At 37.8% G+C, this 21,910-nt stretch overlaps 2 protein-coding genes and 1 pseudogene across 3 annotated transcripts; 1 reads left to right on the top strand and 2 right to left on the bottom strand.

The window, feature by feature from the left end:
* Nucleotides 1-498: 498 nt before the first annotated feature.
* LOC107003028 (something about silencing protein 10-like) lies at nt 499-13,952 on the bottom strand. 2 transcript variants are annotated; one of them, XM_015201269.2, is made up of 16 exons: nt 13,649-13,952; nt 13,074-13,165; nt 12,870-12,939; nt 12,021-12,154; nt 11,660-11,791; nt 11,430-11,569; nt 9,637-9,724; nt 9,019-9,195; nt 7,896-8,060; nt 7,668-7,751; nt 7,361-7,500; nt 7,135-7,252; nt 1,401-1,651; nt 1,181-1,244; nt 1,028-1,096; nt 499-943 (listed from the first exon to the last, which is right to left on the bottom strand). In XM_015201269.2, exons 1-16 carry the CDS (start codon nt 13,758-13,760, stop codon nt 812-814), a joined length of 1,968 nt encoding a protein of 655 aa, XP_015056755.1. In that variant the 5' UTR covers nt 13,761-13,952; the 3' UTR covers nt 499-811. The 2 variants fall into 2 exon arrangements, with proteins under 2 accessions (XP_015056755.1, XP_015056757.1); XM_015201271.2 differs by having other exon boundaries at nt 7,677-7,751.
* Nucleotides 13,953-14,505: 553 nt separating this feature from the next.
* On the top strand, nt 14,506-18,211 carry LOC107003425 (vicilin-like seed storage protein At2g28490). Its single transcript, XM_015201750.2, has 5 exons — nt 14,506-15,185; nt 15,976-16,157; nt 16,263-16,343; nt 16,676-17,116; nt 17,599-18,211. The coding sequence occupies exons 1-5, from the start codon at nt 14,879-14,881 to the stop codon at nt 18,121-18,123; spliced, it is 1,536 nt and encodes a 511-aa protein (XP_015057236.1). The 5' UTR covers nt 14,506-14,878; the 3' UTR covers nt 18,124-18,211.
* A 768-nt stretch (nt 18,212-18,979) lies between these two features.
* LOC107004060 lies at nt 18,980-20,863 on the bottom strand (annotated as a pseudogene).
* Nucleotides 20,864-21,910: the final 1,047 nt, after the last annotated feature.

Here is a 21,910-nt window from a genome sequence, read left to right as displayed (position 1 = left end):
CTATAAAGGTTATGCAATTTTTTTTAAAAGTCATATCATTAAAATATTTATTGAGAAATATTTTACACAGTGTTTTGAATTATTTTTCTAAAAACATCTCCGTTTATCCCATTCCTAAAGAATTGGAAGTATTCTCTTGAGCTTTTGCTTTGTTTCATCATCAATTAATCTCTTTCTGAAAAAGGCTAATTTTACTTACAGATGTTTATAGAATTCATTTAAATAGAGGTTTGATAATAATGTACACAAATTAGAGATGAAATTTGCACTATTATAGAGAACATGATTTATGTATAATGTTATAACATCAATTGTTTTTTAATAAATATAACATGATTTATGTAAATCGTTATTACATGATATAAGTATATTACTATAACATTTCTTAACGAGTTTTAACTCTTAAAAATATATACATAATAGTAATTTTAGGAGAAAATAATAGTGATTTTAATATAACTCATGCTATCACAGAACTAGTAAGTATAAACACATAAATTCAAACATAAAAAAAAATCTAAATTTAAGACTAAATATCATCTAAGGACAAAACTTAGAGATGAGTTCAAGGTCTTGTAAATGTTCTTTCTCTGCAGGTAATTTCCTTCAAAGGAATATCAGTCTTTTTTGGTATACCAGCTTTAACATCACCAAGGCTTTAAAACCTAAACTTTGTATACACGATATGCAAGGTTTTGAACTCGGTGAATAACGAGTACACAACTTTACCATTCTCCACTTAAATACTAAGCTTTTGTCTATTGAAGCACTTAAACTTTGAGACGTGTGTCTGACCCACACATCACATGACTTACCCCTTGAATCGGATACTTCGACTAATACCTACATTAATTCCTGTAGTTTCTCCACCATAAGGACCACTTGGTTTCTTAATTTTTTGAACTTGTCCTTCTCTACGTTTCTGAGCCTTTTCATGTTTCCCCTGAGAGACACACAGTTTGTTAACATTGTTATATAAGGAAACTGGTTCTTTCAAAGCACAAGTAATTCTGTTTTAGTCACTTACCCTGTATTTCTTCCTTGGATTTTTATCTTGCTTCTTACGGTTACGAGTAAGGCCTCTGTTTTTCTCCATCTAGAAAATAGGGAAACGACGACGAGTTTAGTGAAAGAAAAAGGAATGTCATGATTGCAATAGGCAGCAAAACTGATGTCTTACCTGGTAATTTATCTGGCGCTTCCCATCCACAACGGTTTCTGGTGTTGACAGCATAGCTGGGGATCTACAGTGGCAAATTGTGGTGAATTAAGTGATTCAAATGCAGGACGTAAAAGGATATACATAATAATCGATATTGTTGAGGCATTCTCGAAATCTCTCACATAAAAGAAGTTTAGAATGCTTGCTTTAACAATCTTAAAAACATATTGAGTCTAACCTGGAATACATCTTTTCTTTAGCAGCAAGCTTAGCTGAATGTTGTTTTTCGACTTCTCTGTAGAATTCCATATCTGAGTCCATTTCACTATCGTCAGAAGTAGCAACATCATCGCTTGCATGGTCACCAGTCTCATGGTTGACATCATCAGTAGGTTCAACTCCAGCTCCGGCTAGAACTCTCAGTTCATGCTTTCTTCTCCTTTCTCCAATGTCATCTCGTTTAGGTAAATCATCATCACCAGAAATTATCTTCCAAAAGGAAAAAGACTTATTATAATACATCTAATTAGGTTAAATCACAGGAGACATACTAGACGAATTCCGAAAGCAGAAAAAGATTCCATGGAAGGAAAATGATTAACAGAAGTCCACTTTAACAGAAGCAAAATACACACCCATGACACATGTAGTCATCAAGTTCGAGCTCTGGGAATGGAGAAATTCCTAGTAAGGAGTGATTCCCCCTTTAATGGCCCCTAAGCAATTACTGATTGGTTTCAAATACCAGGCGATTAAGCAAAAAAAATATATCCATATATCTGTTTTTTTGATAAAGCAAAAAAGTGAATATAGAAGAAAAGGTTGCCTTAGTCACTTTCTTGGCAACCAATATCAACTTAGCTAAACCAAACCACGATAGGTAAAGTTTAACCAATTTATCACCTCGATCAGACTTCGCTCTTACATGTTTTCGTAATACGGCGGGTATGATCTTGGGAATACCACACCTGGTCAGGGATACTGGAACAGAAAGTAAATCACCTTTATGGTAATTACCAGCATAGTACCGCTGTAAGGATACTGCACATTGCTTTAAATATAAGGCAGTGTACAAGAATCCAGATTTCTGTTTTAAGTATCTGACTTGCTTAACAAAGGAACATCCCGCAAGGGCAATCTCTTTGGACATGGACGCAGTGGCGACTAGAGGAACTCGAAAGAGAAGTCCCTTTAATCGTCGGGCATGTTCAAACATGCCCCGCCAGGAAAACTTAGGAGATCTTTCGATCGCACAAAATTTTTTTCATAAAGTCATAATAATATGTTTTGTGTGTTTCGATGATCCCACTAAGGCTTTCCACTCTCCCTGTCGGACCAAACGAATCGGTCTCGGGGGGGGGCGCCTGGGTTCCAACCAGGGGTTCTATTCCTTTAAAGATTATCTTTTCCATTAGCCGAAGCTTCTGGGAAGGATAACCGATATCGGGATAGAACTAGAGATTATAACAAGATATTAGTTCTTGACCAATAGTGAAGTAGCCTTTAACAGCTACAACACAATTGACCTTCGAACACAACCCTTGTTAGTGCTCCATTCGACATCCTTAGAATTAACCAAACAACCAAATTACCCTTATTATTCAAATGAAAAAAATCTGTGTGCTCGGAAAATCCTAATTGGAAAGTTGGAAGACTTTCCAACCGGGACTGATAATCCCGGATGATGCCAAAAAAAAAAAAAGGATTTCACTTTCAAATAAAATAGTACGAGTTGTAAAAGCGTAAGAGCTATATAGAACCACCTTTGGCCGGCCTCACATCTTCCCATCCTCTACTTAGTTGTCTCAATTACATCGATCCTGAACTACGTCCAGCCAAGTATTCTTGCCCTTACCCTTTCGGTCGAGCACAACCTCCCGAGCGCTAGGTTCAAGCAACTTCATACCACTTCGTCCCTTTCACTCTTCAACCTGATCTCTACATTCATAGCTTGAAAAAGCAAAAGAGGGTCACCTCTCTTAATGACTATTCTTAAGCTTCCTTTCTTTGGGAGTAGGATCTCTTTCCTAGGAGCTCATAGAAAGATAGCGAAGTCAGATAGTTCTTTCTTGCTTTCCTTCTATCTTTCTTTCTATTTCAAAGTGGTTCAGATCACTGCTTACTTACTTGACTTGCCCCCTTTTTTTTAAGCAAGGGGGAAGTCGTGCAAGCAAGCGAAGTGGAATCTATTAGAATAAAAAATAGTGCAGCTCGATCAGTATAAGAATAAAGCCAGGAGGTTGGCAGGAAAGGTGACTTTCTTTTCCTTTTCGACTTCTTCCTTTAGAACTTCCTGTAAAGTGGAAGGGTAGGCCTTTGGCACCAGAAAGGTGAGGATCGAAATTAGGAGAGTGAAGAGAGGAAGGAACCCTCTTTTTAAGTCCTACGTACTGCTCTTCTCTCAATCGCTCTTTGGTATTCGGAAGTGGAAAGCGAACTGCTGGCTGTGGCCGAAAAGAGAGGTTCTGTCTTTCTTCATCCAAGTAAGAAAAAGATGGGACGCTCGCAGACCGGAAGGAAGAGAATTATTAGAACTCTCGTCCGCCCCTCTCCTTACCCTCTGTAGCTGAACTTTCTTACTTATGCGATGAGGAGCTTACTTAGTATTGAAATCGAGTTGGCAGAAAGTACCGAAAGTCGGCCGCCCGCCCTATCATCCCGTGTCTCAACCAACTTTTTTCTTGTCTCCAAATCTCTCTTTTGGCTTTTGAAACTTCGATTCGTGACAGCTACTCATACGTGCCAAAGAGGCTTCCTTCCCGCCTTGACCCAGCTAAAGGTAAAGGTAGGGATTAGGCGGCGAAGAAGAGACGGAGGAGCTTCCTCCCCCATTGACGGCTCACGAATATGAGTCCCACGTTTAGGAGAAGAACTGAGATAGGCTGCTTTAGCTCTGTCTCTATCCGAGGAAAGAGTGTACCGAATCCGCCTCCTGGCATTATTGGGTTCGCTTGCAAACAACACTTCTCCTCTCGCCCACCGAAAGGAAAGGGTAATGGTTATACACCTCTTACCACATTCACTACAGGGCGCCAACCCTCACTATCAGTCAGTTTTCCCACGTCTGTTAGACTTTCTTTCAAAAACCTTGACTAATAGAATAGTGAAATTAGAATAGGCTGAGAAAAGGGCTAAGAGAGAAGCTTAGGATATTACTTAAGTAAAGGGGCGTAGCAGTTCTTCTTTCAAGCTCAAAATAGGCCGTCTATTGCTATATCTCCTTCCTGATCCCCCCCGGGAATCACATCACTTTTGACATAGCACCCCAAGAGAACCTTTTAAAGAACTATTAGTACCCTTTACTTAAGAGATTACTTTCTTAGTAGTTGCTAAAGGCTTCTTTCTTCTATATCAGGAATATAGGTCAAAAGTGATCTTCAACTTGACTTTATCTTCAACAATAAGTTCTAATTATTTAGATAAATAAAAGAAAATGAAAAGAAAGATATAAAGCAACGGAGCCGTCATAGTCTGTTTTAACTCCTCCGCAAGGAAGGAACGAGTCGCTTCCCCCTTTCCTTCACCACCAGCTGGAGCACAGTCTTCGCCGGTCTCAAGGTTATCAACAAGACAAGCCCAATAACGCGGCTACGAGCTCTTTCCTTACTCAGACCCCAAGCGGGCAGGGTGACAAGACTTTGATGCAGGGTTCGACATGGTCTTTGAGTACAAGCCTGGGAGGACCAATTTGCCGACGCACTAAGTCGAAGGGCCGAGTTGGCATCCAACAAGTTCGAATTAGAATAGATAGCATCCATGAGGGGCCGTCCCCGAACGCATAAGATAGAAAAAGGACCCCGTAGCCCAGACCCTGCTGAAAAACGTGAGCAACTTCAGTTAGAAGTTCCGCTCGAGTGGAATGGTTGTTGGTACTCTCTTTCATATCCTCCTCCTGTTGGTGACTGACCTCTTCCTTTCTATTTAGAAAGTGGAACAGAACTAGCAGCAGATAGGCATTCAGTTAGCTTGAAAACGGACTCGTAGTTAGAAATCGCTTCCTCAACAACTATCTTTAGAATGTCCTATCTCTCTCTTCAACGCTTTAAAACGAGCTAGAAGGCTTCTCTTAAAGCAGAAAAATAGGAGTTATAGTAGTTTCAGCTATTCGATTCGAATGAGTGCCCTCACTCCCTTTCCTTACTACGATATGCCCCAAAAAAAGAAAAAGAAAGTGCAACATATCAAAGAGCGATGACACTAATTATCAGTGACCTCCTACATAACATATGCGAGCCTTACGTGGACGATTTGGTAGTCTTTTCAAAAGAAAGAACCGACCACATCGAAAATTTACGCAAGGTCTTCGAAAGGTTAAGAAAACATCAATTGAAGATGAACCCGAAAAAATGTGCATTCGGGATCGGGCGGAGGCCTTAAATCAGTAGGGCAATAGCATAGCTATTATTGACCTGACCCCTATTCCATTACTTAAGCCTACTCTTTCTTCAAGATACGAAACGAGCAGCCGAAAACGGCTGTCCCTATTGTATTTTAGATGGAGTCATCTACAGGGCTAAGAATCTTACCTTTACTTAGAGAGGGGTAGCGGTACCACGCTCTTCCGTGCTCGTAGGTTGACTCACCTATGCATCCCGACTAAGGTCTCACAAACGTGCACTTCCCTTATGCATCCAACCGCTTCACTAATGTGAATAGGTTATACAGAAGGGTAGGTTGGTTATATACTCTTATGCGCCTTCCTTCTTCGAACCTTTTGGTATGTATTGCCCCCTAACTATAGATCAGATCCACCAGACAAGAAACTCAATTCCGCACTGCTGCTGAGTCGTCGGACTTATCCACCAAGGGATTCGTGGAATTTCTGTGGATTGCGTTGGGGGAAATCTACCAAAGCTAGGCAGATAGATAGACTCCTTTCCCGCTGCTAAGGGAGAGCAAGAAAGAAAATCAAATGATTGTTTTTTAACCAGCGCCCTCTTTTGGGTATGCAGGTACTAAGAGCCCTCTCACTACCAACCAGCGGACATCATCTGGCTGGGTCTTGCCGGTATCAACAACGAGGAAGAAACAACCAGAAACAGCAACTAACTATGGCTCTTGGCCCAGACAACGTCCTAGGCGTAGGGGAGATCGGAGCAACAGGGAACGCCTAGACGACGTTTTTCTTCCTGGGCTGCAGTAAGTAGATCGAGAGGTCGTTCCGCCCCTTGTCCCCGAATATGGGGAATATGTTCTCATAAAATCTTGCTCCAATCTGACCTACACACTTATATGAATAAAAGACCGAGGAAACAGGAAGGAGAAGAAGTGTTTGTAACAAAACAAAGTTTGCAGTACTTTAATATCGTCAGTAGTTACTCCTTGCACAATTATTCAACCACACTGTATTTCTTTGATCTCGTAATACAGATCTTCGTGAGGGGTGATTTTGACAGCACAGAACCTTAGAAAGTGAAAGGTTGTCTACATGAGCTGGTGTTTCTTATGTAAGGATGCTGGTGAGGCATTTCATGGAGTATGCCTAGTAAGATTGATGAGACTCTTTTCAGTTGGGAGGAGGCTGGAGTTGGGGCTACAAACAAAGAAAGATGGAGGATGATCCCTGCTTGTATATGGTGGACTACATGGAGAGAGAGAAATGATAGATGTTATGAAAATAGGGATAACAACCTGCAGGAAGTCGAGCTTCAATGTATTTTGTTGTTCTGTTTTTGGTGTACAAATGTCTACTCCGATGAGACTGAGTCAATTATAGATGTTTTAGGGTCCATCTAGACCTTGGTTTAGCATTGGAAAGGCAATAATCTTTTTCTTTTTTTTTTGTAAATATGGTTTTTCAGTACTACCTAAGTACTGACTGAAAACAAATGTTACTAGTGTCAAAAAGACCGTCAAATTCCGTAAGTTCAGAGAATCAATCTCAATGCAGTTTCATACACACATAAAAGACATACTTATTTACAAGAAAACCAACAAAATGAAGACAAAATTAAAGCATTTGTGATCCACACCTTGGGTTTTGCTACTTGCGGAGTTAGAAGCCTAGATAGCTTGTTTAAACTTCGCGTCTCGCGATCATCTTCAGCACCCATGGCATCATCATCAAAATCATCAGGAGTTGCCAACAGCCTGCATATAATTCATTGCACTTCCCATCAGTAATTTCATGTTTGCATTATGTTATGAAGACTAACAGAAGAGGAAGGTGGAGCAATAAATTGTGAAGCAAATTGATACCCATTCAGTAGCCGTGAGCGCTTGTTTTGTTTTTCAGTTTTCCATGCAATGGAACTTAAGACACCTGTCTGCTTCAGTTTTTCCTCAAGGGAAGCTCTCACTTTCAACATTTCCATGCTTTGGGTACCAACGTGATCATCCTGCCACAATTCTTAAACGTTAGTTAATTTTGATCTACATCTTACTGGTAAAAAAAGAAGACAATGACACTGGCACTAGTCTGGTGACACTTCCGTATAGTAACAGTGACAATGGACTCGCCTGCTGATGGTTGATAAGCAAAACAGAGGTGTGCTTAGATACATACACCATTTACCTGGCGTTTGCGTTTTGATTCCTTTTTCCGTTGAATGTCTAAACCATTTGCGTCCACCAACTCAGCTTCCTGAGGCTAAAACAATAGAAAAAATTACACTAAATTTTACAGAGTTGCTCCGTAAGAACAACAAAAGGATTCATTCAAAATCAGCCCATAAAAGAAGGGAAAAAATTAAGCTTTGAGCAACAAAATAAGACGAATCAAACTGAAAATTACCTCTGCTTCTTTAATATCAGTTGATACCACAGAAGGCTTGTCACTACTGGGAAGAGATTCAGAATCCAAGGTCCTTCCCACCAACTTTACACCAGTTATATTATCAACATTCTTGTGTAACAAGTCTTCTAGTTTAGAAGGAAGATATCCATCAAGTTCTTTCATCTGCAAACATTAATTTGTTAACACCTATAAAAATAGGAAGAGAGGAACAGGTATACGCAATGAAGCTAACCAAGAATTGAATAAAGCAGAAGAACAAGGAGAGGACTTAGCAACTGGCAGCTAAATATACGCAATGAAGCTAGCCAAAAATCGAATAAAACAGAAGAACAGGGAGAGGACTTATCAACTATTTGGCAACATCATTTAGCATCTAAACAAGCTAAAAATGTCAAGTCGCTACATGATTGACAAATTTGATACGTTAGGTTATGATCACTTAGCATATTATTTCAACTTCAAATTCTCCAAGACTCAAGAAAACATGATTAAAGAATTACAGAATCCTTCCAGGGATATCCACGTATTTAACTTAATTGAAAAATGAGTTTAGCTATGCTAGACAGACATTTATCAAACAAATTAAGAAGAAGGCTGGAAAATATTTTTATGGGGTATTCACTTAGAATAATTATCCAAGAGGCACCGAAGGGTTTGGCCTAGAGGTTAATGAAGTGAATGGCCTAGTGGTTAATGAAGTGGATTGAGAACCATGAGAACTTGAGGTCTCGAGTTCAACTGCTAGTGAGGCAAAAAACTAGGCGATTGACTGATTTCTTCCTCTCTGTCTAAGCCTTGATGGACAGAGTTACCCGATACTTGTGTTAACCTTTTCCATTTTTACAAGCTAGTGGTAGTACCTTTTATTGAAAGTCTGCTGATATTACCATATGAGGTGGTCGGCAAGTAAATGTTTTCAACGTGTATGGGAACACAATTTGCTTAGCATATATCTCAAAGACTAGATAAAGCAGTCTTATCTCATAAATTATGCATATACCATATAATCAAGCGACTGAGCTTTCAGCAAATAAGATCTTCGTTAACAGAATTAACAAAAACTGGCAAGCAGTAATTTGGTCATGTTTAGTTATTTGAATCCTATGATAAGAGTTGTAACCTTATTCAACAGATTCTTGATCTCCACAAGGCGTGAAATGACTGGATGATCACGAACTGGCTGCCCCTCAGATTTGAGAAGAAGGTAGAAAGTTATAGCTTGGCAATATGACAGCAGCAGCAGCTTCTTCACCTCAATGTAGTGCATCCCGCCTTTTATCATATTCTTTCCATTAATCTTTATAGAGAAAAATGGAAGTTAAATGCTGACAGGTGTAATATTACCAAAAACTGCATTCAGTTTCTAACTAGGAGAATGACTAATTCCATTGTTATATGAGTCAATACTCACTATTTTAACTATACTTGTCAGTTATACTACCCTAAGCAATCATTTCTAAACCTTCACTATTTCAACCTTTCAGCTGAGAATCTTTATATCACTAACATAGCCCGAGTAACTAACTACAAAGATTTTGTCACCAAAGAACCCCAAAACTGTTTAAAGGGAACCACAGAAAGCAGGTCTAGAATGTAGGTGTGGATTTCACAATGAAAACAAAATTTGGCATTTGGCGAGAACCGAGAAGCAGTTAGACAAGTATCTTCCACAGCACCCTCAGATTTGAATAGCATAATAGTAACTGCCTGTAGTTAGTGGAATTTCCAACGCACACACCTTGTTGAATAGGGGATTAACTTTGTTATCGAGCTGCTCAAGCGTTTCACCAAGCTCAGACAGCAAACCAACCAATTCAGGTGCAGAACTGTAACCACAAGAAGATCATAGATCAGAAGCATAACTTCAAGTTAGAAGCATCATATAACATGCAAAAGAAAATGATCGCAACCTACCAGATATATCTAGCCAAGGACAGTAGAAGCAGATACACACATCGAAGATTCTTATTTTTTATTTGAATTTATCACAAGCATGGAATGTAGAATTCCATAAAAGAAGGCCACTGCGCCGTGACAGACTGACATCTCAACTGAACATTTCTGATCCTGTACAATAAATTCGGACAGGAGGCTAACTACATATTTAGTGATCTCGTCCAGGGGATAACTAGATATTTGGTGATCTCATCTATATCATGGACTGAACTCCAAAGTGAATCCTCAAATCTTGTGAAGCTCCATTTCATTCTCCCTTGTTGACCCTCTGAAGTAGCTCCCTGACTCCCATACCTTTGTATAGTTAGCTACCTTTGACTACTACTTTTAATATCCATGGTGTCCAGGAAATTTCACGGGGTACATGCTACCTCCTGCCAACATAGGTATTGGGTAACCCAGTCCCCCAAGACAGATGAGAAGAAATCAAATTACCTAGTGTTTTTGCCTTTGTTGGGGTTTGAACCTCAGCTAACTACCCTTGAATATTCAACAACATCTTGATCTTGTGACTCAATTACGACCCACAAGCCACTTTTCTCCTTGTTCTACGTGATCTAAATACAAATAAAAGCTAATGAGGCACATGTAAGAAAATAGATGCAGTGGTTACTAACATGCAGTGGCCCACTTCTCAAGATCTTCTGACATTGCACTCTTGACCTGCCACTTTGCCGCACTACTAAATTGTACTTCCTAGAAATAAAATTACTTCCTCATAAACAATGTGAAGCCATTGATAAAAATGTGACACAAGGCATGCACCTTCTCGCTGTCTTTTATTGCATGATCATCAGTCCACCACAATGCATTATCAAAAATGTGTCACTGAGATCCAATTTCCTTATCTACATCAGTAAGATTCTCTGCTTAGCATGGTATTCAATATCCTGAAGTCTGCTATCTCCATGCAGATCAGACATCTAACAGGGACAGCTGCCAATTATTGGAACTTCCTACTGAAACCTCTGACACTAAACATACCATGATCCATTTTTTCTATAACCAAGAAATCCGTCTGTGACCCGCCTTTTGGACCAATCACAGCTTTCTAAACTCGCTGGATAATGGGCCCGCCCCTCTACCATACCATGATCCATTTTTAAATGGTCAAAGGATATTGCAGGAATGGGTCCTCAAATATCATTGTCATATTGGAGTCTGAACTGAGCAACACATAGAGTTTTGTTCTATTGTCAAACTTCCACAACAAAGGTAGGGGTAAGGTCGGCGTACATCCTACCCTCCCCAGACCCCACTTGTGGGACTACACCTAGGTATGTTGTTATTGTTGTTGCCAACTTCCACAACCTTTAGCCATAAAATTAAGCATATACTATTCTGTAGGAAAACTTAGTTCATCACCTGCTTTTTTCTCTTCTATTTTGTTTTCCCAATTATTGAGAATGTACTGATATCTATTTAATTTAAACTTGTGTGACTCCGTTCCCCTATACTGATATTATCATGATGCTTGGTGACATTACATAACATCGTCGACCATGACAAGCAATTGGACTTAAAAGAAGCAACATTTTGCCATGAAACTAGTATATGCAGGACAGAGAAGCTCACCTATAGACAACATCCATTTGCTCTTCTTTTGTCAAAGCATTCAAATCCTTCTGCACTTCCTCATAAGCAGTACCAGTTTCATTATTAGCTTCTTCATCTGCAGAAACTGCTGATCCAGTTTTTCCTTGGACCAAAATTTCCTGCAATGTTGCCCATAAGATTCCACTTCCAACCTCAAAGTATAAGAAAAACCCATCGAATAAACACTGTATGAAAATTGAATTTCTCACCTCAAATGTGAGTTCATCATCTTCAATACCAAAATCTGCTGCAGATAAGGATTTAGCTTTTTTCTGCTGCATTCTCAATACCTCTGCCTCCTCCTCGGCGATAAGGTCCTCATCACTTGACTCTTCGACATTCTAACAAACAAAATTGTTCAAGCGACATCAAGTATTGCATGCAAATGACGACATGATTGAAGAACTATGTTACAGCCTACAGGTACTGTTGAAACAGTAAGGACAAGATAATCCTCTGAGATCACATTGTTGTTTTTAAAGCCAGTAAAGTATTGGCTTCTCCAAGCGTACTGTATATAATTATGTCATAAAAGACAAAAATTAAGCAAATAATTAGGTGAAATGCTACCTCTTTATTTTGATAATAACTTTTCTTTGCTCTTCCCCACAGAGACGCCTCTTCTTTCTCCTGCTCAGCTTCATCGTGCATTTCATCCTCAACCCCACCCATTGTAGCTTGTAGATATTTCTGTGTCCTTGCAACTAAAGCAAAAATGGTACTCAAAAATAATACATTAAAAGACTGCCCCAAGCAGAAGATCCAAGGAAATACGGCAAAAAAGGGGCATATATTAAGAGATCAAGAACCAAAGAAATGTACAAGCCAGAATTGGAAGGAAACAAATTAGCTTATTATTTCAACAAATATACGAGCATGAAATGTTTTTATCAAAAAATATAAAAAAAAAAAAAATATATATATATATATATATATATATATATGAGTATGAAAGGAGTCTTCCTTCTGCCGTCTGTGTAGAAGCTCAGTTCAGAGAAACTTAAAAACCAGGAGCCACAGTAGAAATAGTAACTTAGTGGTTAGACCTACTGATCTTCGTGCAATATTTCACAGTTCGAACACACCATTAATATTTAGTCTCCAGTCTAATTAGCCTCAATTCAATAATCAAACACTAGGAATTCTTCTCACCACCACCCCACATGCATTTGCAAAATCTTAATGAGAAGTTAAAATAGTAAAAGCTGCTATATTTCTCTTCTGTTTTTTTTTCTTTTTTTGAGAGAGGAAACTCCTTAAATAAATATAAACCAATCTTATGCTCTATGTTGCCTTAAGAAGCACTAAAAGGGAATATCAGAGAAGAATCTCATAACAAACAAACAGGATAGGCAATTCAGCGAAAGTATTACATTTAGATAACAACAGGCAGTTACAAGTTTGAATTTAATTGCATACTTTTAGCACCAAGGCCAGTAAGTTCAGCATCATCAAAGTCGTCATCTTCAGCCTCCTCATCTTCATCCTCCTATACAATTGAAACAGTTCCCCAACCTTGAGTAATTAGTTGACTTGCTTTACATCAAATTAGAACTCTAATCTCTAAATACATTTTATAAGCCTTCGGTATGAAGATAAGTTGCAAAAAAAAACCAATATCACCTTAAGATCATACACGGGATGCTCATTATCCTCATCCGACTCTGCAGAATCTTCATTAACATTCAGTGGAATGATATCTCTCTTTTCATGAACTACAATCAACCAAAACAGATAAAATCTTTAACATAAACAAGCAACTTTTTCTAACACTCTCTCTCTTGTGCTCGTGCTGGCCCTCGCCCCTAGCCATCACCCTCACGGAGCTATAGCTTTGCCTATGGGTTCAGCAGAACCAATAGGTTTGGCTCAAACCGTGTATTTATATTTAAAACACCACTTAATATGTATAACACTGTATCAACAACCAAGTAAGCTGCATTTTTGAAAAATTTAGAATCCATAAAAACTCAAAATACCAGCTCAATCTTTGCTATAATGCTCTCCCTCCATCCAAGAACTCAAAAAAGTAAATTTCTCTCTATAAAGAACCATTTTTGCGTATATATTCTTGTATCTAATGCTACAACAACAACATACTAAGTATAATCCAACAAATGGGGTCTGAAATTTTTGTATCTTATGCTAACTTTGCTAAAAAGATTAGTACATAAAGTTTATAAAAGGGAAAAACTTACAGACATCAATAGCATCATTCATCATATCATCATCTTCATTGTAAAAATCACTTTTTGATTTCTTTGAAGAGTTGTTTTCCTTCTTCTTGAACTTCCCTGATTTCTTTCCCATTCTGTTTATTGGAGAAACTGAAGCAAAGGGTTTTAGCTTAAACCCCAAAAGGTTAAATCTTTATCAAGAGAAACAATTTTCTTGAACAAACACAGAACAGTTTCAATGGACTTAAGGAAAGTGAAGAGTTGCGGCGGCTACAAGGTGAGAACTTTATTATTTTTTTTTTTTGAATAAATTAAAAAAACTCTCAGACCAGAATAACAAAAGTGATGGAAAATATTTAATCACACATAGGATTAACTACTTAAAAATAATTACTGTCTTTTTATAATAATAATTTTTCAATTTATTATGGTTAGTAAATAATTAATATTAATCCACAAAGTGCATATGGTTAATTATTAATTTTGTATTTTTATATTTTTTTATATTATGTTGTTTTGTGCATATGTTTTTTATAATTTAATTATTTATTTTGTTTCTCCCTTTTTATTTTGTTTTCTTTTTTCTCAACAAAAGCCAAAGCTATGAACCTAATTTTTTTTAACTTTATAGTTTATACACCTTCTTAACTTACTAGCTTACGTGATATTTAAATATTTCTAACGTATTTTAACAAAGTAAAGTTACTGATTATATCATGTGAGCCTCAAAATTTATATAATTAAAAAAAATAGAATAATAATATTTTAATTTAATTAAGATATATTTCTAAAATTTTGATCATAATAAAGCACTATTTGTATCATGTTCTTAAAATCAAATTAGTTATGATAATACACATATTCTATCCATCGCATCTCCACCCTCGTCTCTCGTATTTTTATAGTATGACTTAGTAGCTTCATAACGAATACACATAAATGAAAAGCTTTTTTTAAATTTAAATCTCTATTTTTTTTATTAAATATATAAATTTTTAGTGGCAAATGGACAAAAGCTCAATTTGTACAATATCTTAGAAAACTCGTGTCAACATTTCCAAACTTTTGCATACAAAAATGTTGAAGAAAAAACAAAGCTATGCCAGCAAATGCTTCAATTCTTGCATGCACGCCATCTGTTCGACTAAAGTCCTTCTCTTTCTTCTACATAAACTCTTTCAAATCCCCTGCAATTTTCCAACACCATTTGAGAAGCAGAGAACAAAACAAACAATCTTTTTTTGTTAAGTGATGATAATGGGAAGTTACAGAAAGTTTCTTTTGATCTTATTGTTATTAGTGGAGGTTTCTGTTGGTACTTCTTATGAAGTGGAAGAAGAGGAAAAATGGGGAGAAGGGTTGTTTTTGTTGCATGATTCAAAGGAGATAGTGAGGACTGATGCTGGAGTTATGAGAGTTGTGAGTAAAGGTGGATTTGGTGGTGGTGGGGTTTCTATATTTCAAAGTCCAATGCATATTGGTTTTATCACCATGGAACCTAATACTCTTTTCATCCCTCAGTATATGAGTGCTCATCTTACACTCTTTGTTCGTAGAGGTAAAGTTTTTATCCATTTTCTTTGTTTTGTTCTTATAGTTCTTGTATGATAAAAAAGGAGCAATCTTGTTTACTAATGAGCTGTTAAATTCAAGATTTAGTGTTGGTTGTCAATTTTCTTGGGAAATTATCAGGGGTCAGAGTTAGTTGGCTATCTAAATTTTCACAGGTTTGAAATCTTGGAGAACATGAGGTGAAGTTTTCAGCTTTTTCTTGTATTTGTTCTTATGGTTCTTGTATAACTAAAAAGGGAGCAATATTGTGTACTCATTAGCTGGCAAATTCAAGATTTAGTGTTGGTTTTTCAATTGTCTTGTGAATATATAGGAGTCGAGTTAGTTGGCTATCTGAATTTTCACTGCTGAGGTTCACCCTGAGCCCCTTGTGTTTCACTTCCCCATCCCCAGTGTGTAGTTATAAAAGATTCTTGGAAAGCATGAGATAAGATTTTGATTGAATTTTCACTAATGTTCATGAGTTTCACATATGTATATGGTCTAAATGAGAAATTAATGGTTTAAATTGAACCATCCCTCAAAACATATCTCCTTCTGTATGGGAAGGATCCGACTACATTGGGTTTATCCTACTCAAAGTTTATCTTGCATTTATGTAATAAGTAATAGGTTGTTTTCACTATTAGAACGCGTAATGTGCTTGTAACATGACAATGATAAACATTTATTCTTGCTCTAAGACGAGGAAGGCGGAGCTAAGACTTTCAGTTATATGGCTTATAGTTCTTAAAAATGGATTCGTTGGAGAATTTACTTAAGTTTGTTAATGCCAGGGGAAACAAGAATTGGGCATATCTACAAGGATGATTTTACTGAAAGGCGATTGAAGGAAGGAGATATATACAGCATCCGTGCAGGATCTGCTTTTTATTTGGTTAATCCAGCTGAAGGGCAAAGACTTCATATCATTTGCAGCATTAGCAACTCCAACAACTTAGGATTGCATGGTTTTCAGGTACATTTTTGCAATTTCTTGTTTAAAACAATTGGATCTGTGATGAAAGATATTCTCTTTGGACTGTTGAATTTTGTGAGTAACAATTAACAAATTTCTCTGCAGTCTTTCTTCATTGGTGGTGGAATCTATCCAACGTCTATTCTGAGTGGATTTGACACTCTTACCTTATCAACAGCATTCAATGTAAGTGATGAAAGCTTATGAGTAGAGTTTACTGTTAATCTGTATTGTGTTTATCTGAATTTAGTACTTTTGTTCCAATGAAATTTCATTTAAAATGCAACGAATTCTGTCACATGATCTTTAGGATAGGGGTAAGGACTGGTACATTGTCCTCCCCAAACTAACTTGTGGGATTACACGGGTTATGGTGTTGTCGTTGTACTAAGAATGGAAAGAATTATTGATATGAGCTCATAAGAGCTCATAATTTTGAAGATTTGATGGGTTCTATTAACCTCAAGTAATCGAAGGAATAGAAGTAGTTAATTTCAAGTTGTGTTAACTCATGACAGGTATCATCAGAAGAAGTGAGTGAGATCTTGACAAGACAACTTTCTGGTGCAATTGTACCTCTGAACACTACTCAGTCTCCTACACCAAGCATATGGGCAAATTTCTTGAATCTTGAGCAGCATCAGAGACATGATCACCTAAAGAGAGTAGTGCATTTGGAGGAAGAAGCTAGTTCAGAAGAAGAAGATGAGGAAAGGGAGCAACAGCCGACATGGTCTTTGAGGAAGTTCATGATTAATCTTTTTGGTCATGAAGGAAATAAAAGAAAGAAAGGCGATGAAGGACGTAGAGGCAGCGGCAAAGGTCCAGATTCCTACAACCTGTTCGATAGGAAGCCAGATTACAAGAATGATTATGGATGGAGCTTAGCCTTGGATCGATCAGAGTATTCTCCATTGAAACACTCTGACATTGGCGTCTATCTCGTCAATCTTTCAGCGGTAACTCATACACCATTCTTATGAAATATGATGTTTGATCCATGTTCATTGTTCTCACAGGGTTAGAATTGTTGGTCCAACGTATCATTACTAAACTTTATCTGCTATAGTGCCTGTGATCACTGAAATTTGTCTACTGTACCATCTGTACTAATCATCCACCATAGTTTGTGATCAATTAGATAAACTTGATCCACTATAATCTATGGTGGAAGCTAAGTTGCATGTAGGGAATGCAATTGTAGTCTTTACTTCTAAAAATTATAAAGTTATACAGTGCAACGGATGAACTGGAATAAATATAGTGTTTAAGGGTTCAAAACTTTGCTTCAGGTCACGAGTTCGAATAGTAGATGTCACTTTGTGAGTTTCTTCTAATCCTAGGGGCGATATTTATGGATCTTGATTTTTTTTTTAAGGATTCCTAAACTAAGCTTATAAGCTAGCAGTCTTTACATAGTACTACCATTTTTTTCATGTAGGGAGCCATGATGGCACCACACATTAATCCAACAGCAACAGAGTATGGAATAGTGTTAAGAGGAAGCGGCAGCATCCAAATCGTGTATCCAAATGGGACACTTGCAATGAACGCTGTAGTAAACGAAGGAGACGTGTTCTGGGTGCCAAGGTACTTCCCCTTCTGTCAGATTGCATCAAGAACAGGGCCGTTCGAGTTCTTCGGATTCACAACTACAGGAAGGAAGAACATGCCACAGTTCTTGGTGGGTCAGAATTCAATACTTCAGAGCATGAGAGGACCTGAATTTGCAGCTGCATTTGGTGTAAGTGAAGAGAGGTTAAGGAGGATTCTGGATGCTCAGCGTGAGGCGGTTATTTTGCCGTCTGCCTCCATCGCTCCCTCGGAGCCAATGGATCCGAGGGGGGAGGAGGAAGAGGGAGAAAGAGGAGAGAAGGGAAAAGAGAAGAAGAAAATGAAGGATGTGATGAAGATGCCAGAAGTGATTAAGAGCTTAGGCAATGACATAATGATGGGACTTGCTTAGATTTATTTTGAAGCTTTTTGTTCATCTTGTATGTTGCTGCTTCTTTGCTGTCTTTTTGTGTATATGAACAAATTAGTTTTTCTTTTTGTCTCTGTGTTTAGTTATCCTCTTGATAATTTCTATTTATGAATTTTAAGTACTCAATAAATTTTATTATTATGGCTCCTACAGAGGGTGATGTGTAGTTAGAGATGTGTACTCAAATCTGACTTCTTCTGGTAGAGAGATTATTTTTAATGAAAAAATATAGTTGTCTCAACTGAGAGGTGGATAAATATCTCTCTCACAGAGATTTCATTTTTGTGAACATTGTGTTCTTCCTAGTGATTTTACAATTGATTGAACATTTCAAGAAGAACAAAGCATGTCCTAGACAGATGAAAACTCAAGACTGGGATCGTGTATCAAACCAGATGAAATGATCATCCATCCACAAGCTGAGGGTCTGATTGATCCGACACGGTCTGTGTGTGGGTGAATGATGAGCACCAAATTTGGTCAATTCACCATGTATAGACTACATCAACAACAAACAGGTATAGGTTAGTTAGGTTTTTAGTTTCAGTTTTTCTGTTTATATACGCAGAAACACAAAAGCTATTGTGCTAAAGATCCAAATACTAACAGAAGTTCAGTATTTGCTATCTAATGTAGTCGCATTAAACCTGAAATCAACGCGATATGTATATTGCCTTAAACAAGTAACCTGCATACCAGATTAAGTAACTATCAATCCAAAGGGTGTGGCTTAAAGCAATCCTGAGTCAGTCTCGCCTTTGCGCAGCAGGCATAGAGATGCATACTCTCAGTTAGCAAAGGCAGATGATGATCAAGAGGTGGACACCACTTCACACCATTACTGGTATTCCCCATCAATATTTATGGTGGAAATATGAGCAATTTTTGGCCAGTATTCTCCTTTGTCAAATTCTAGGAGTGGTTTAAGCAATGGACAGTCGTAATAGATAGTGAAGAGATTGAAGTGGGCATTCCTTTTACCAGAAGGTATTGGAGTTTATGGCAATTCTAGAAGGTCAGCTCAGAGAGAGAGGAGGGCAGTGCTGATTCTGGAATAGATTGGAGTTGATCACTGGAGGAGATGAATATATCCCGAAGTGAAGTGAGTTTTCGTGGACCTTCAATTGGTATGGAATGGAGCTCATGATTGCCAAATAACGTTAGACGAGTAAGGTAGGAAGCCCTTCTTCCAGCAGTGACTGAATTTGAAGTGATCTACCAGTAGATAAACATTCAAGGGAGGTAAGACTTTTGAAAAATGTGGCTGCTTAATGTTTTCAGATTGGATATCGTAAGCCTTCGAATAGAGCAAGGCAACTCCCAGTTTTCACCAGCAAGGTCACTGCCATCATGTAAGATGGTTAACTCTCTAAGACAGGATAGTCTTTGTAAATGCCACTCCTTTCGCGCATTTACCAGTTTCTTACAATCATTGATCAAAAGGACTTGTAAATTGAAGGGCAATCCTCCTTCAGGAAATGACACTATTTCTGTACAAAACCATAGTTCTAGTTCCTTAAGAGATGGAATGAGTTCCTGCATACATTCTGGCAGCCACTTCAGCTTCTCACAATCACGAATACTCAAATTACGCAACATCGTCTGAGTTCCAGATGCCACTGAAAGTATTTCAAGATTCTTACAATGCCAAATATAGAATTTTTCAGTCTCAGTAGGAATCAAAAGCCTAGTAAGGTTGGGGCAACTGTTTACACTCAAATAGTGTGATCTTGGGACCAACTCTGATGATATATCATCTATAGAATCACATCCATATATTACCAAATTCTCCTAAAACATGTTACAATCTCCTCTACAAATCATTGACGCCTCCGATTTCAGTTTCCTGCAATGATATATCTCTATTTTCTTCAAGGTACTCGGAAGGATGCTAATCGGTAAGAAGGTAAGAGAGTGACAATCATGAATACATAATTCAACAATCTGTTTCATTCCCTGAAGTTGAGATGTAAACAGTTGAGCATCATCAAAAAGAACTCCAACTTTAGGAGAAGCAACAACTTTAACCTCTTTCAAATTTGAAAGTTGGATAGGTGTCTCCGCGCTGAGTTCAGGACATTTTGAAATTCTCAATCCTCTCAGAGAGCAAAGTTTTTCAGGGAACTCTCCCTTCCCCAGTACATGCCACTGCTTCCACTCCGGCATCTCTGCAAATTCAAGCTTCTCAAGAGAGTTAAATGGCTTTTTGGAGGACAACGTACCATAGAACTCTTCACTCACTTCTGTTATTCGATGCATCCCTCTAACAGTAAGGAATTTCAAAGAAGGAAGTTGTCCTAGTGCTGGCAAGGAAGCACAGTTGTTGCCGTTGCTAAGAGACACTCCCACCAGCTTAAGAAATGAATGATCAGCCATCCAATTCGGAAGTTTTGTCCCTCTATATCCAGCGATTTCCAGTTCCTTTATGTCTGTATTTGGTTGTAGTTTATCAAGTATGTCTCCTTCAGTTTGTGTGAACTGTCAGCAATACTCTCACTCCACTCCAACGATAACATCTCAACATGTTCCTTTTTCATCATGTTTGCCTTCAGAGCTTCCCTTCTATCAACCACATTCTGCAACTCAAATCATTGCAGCCACCTAGAATAAACTTAAATCCTACTAGCACATGGAGGTTTTTCAACTTGCTTGGATGTAGTGGCATCTTCAAGAGAGAAGTGCCAGTAGTGTCAAGGTGACGCAAGTTGATCAAATTTTCCATATATATATATTACGTTGCTAAAAGGTAGTATTTGTGGGTCGAAACTAAAAAAGACGCAAAAACACATAAAAGAGTTGTTGCTAAACGATAATGTTAGTGGAAACTTAACAGCCAATTATTGATCTAAGAATCACTGCTAAACGTAACTCAAAAACAACCACTGATTGATATAAGAGACGATGCTAAAGAAGTATAGTTGCAAAAGAAATAAGCCACTAATTCTTATTATAGTCGCCGCTAAAAGAAAGAACTAATGGAACAAAAATGTGCCAAGAATTCGCATAACAAACCTCGCTAAAAGTTCATATTCATGTCACCAAAACCGCCACTAAATCATATGACAATTGTCGCTACAAGATTGTATTAATGACAACTAAAATAACGACTAAATCATTAAACTATTGACGCTAAAAGATTGTATTTGTGGTATCTAAAATTGTCGTCGCCTAAAATAAATTTTCGCAACTAAAATTAAAGGCTTTAGCGGCGGTTTCAGTCGCCGCTAAAAGTCCCTTTTAGTAACAACAGTTAAAAGTTTTAGCGACCAAAATTAAAAGTTTTAAAGTCGCCGCAAAAGTCTTTAGTCACAAAAATTAAAGGCTAAAGTATAGTTTTAGCAACAAAAATTAAAAGTTTTAAAGTCGTCGCTAAAAGTCACTATTAGTGGCGCTTTAACCGCCGCTAAAGCCTCTGAATATCGTCGCCAAAGTCACTATTAGTGGCGACAACAACCGCCGCTAAAAGTTATAAATGTCGTCGCTAATAGTCTTTTTAGCGACAACTTTAACCGCCAATGTCGTCGCTAAAAGTAACTATTAGTGGCGACTCTAGCCGCTCCTAAAAGTTATAAATATCGTCGCTAAAAGTTATGAATTTGGTCGCTAAAAGTTATAAATATCGTCGCTAAAAGTTATGAATTTGGTCGCTAAAAGTCTCTTTTAGTGGCGACTACCACCGCCGCTAAAAGTTATAAATGTCGTCGCTAAAAGTAACTATTAGTGGCGACTCTATCCGCCGCTAAAAGTTATAAATGTCGTCGCTAATAGT

This window comes from Solanum pennellii, chromosome 11 (genome assembly GCF_001406875.1).
Source record: "Solanum pennellii chromosome 11, SPENNV200".
NCBI classification, from domain to species: domain Eukaryota; kingdom Viridiplantae; phylum Streptophyta; class Magnoliopsida; order Solanales; family Solanaceae; genus Solanum; species Solanum pennellii.
This window is presented reverse-complemented; position numbering and strand designations above follow the sequence as displayed.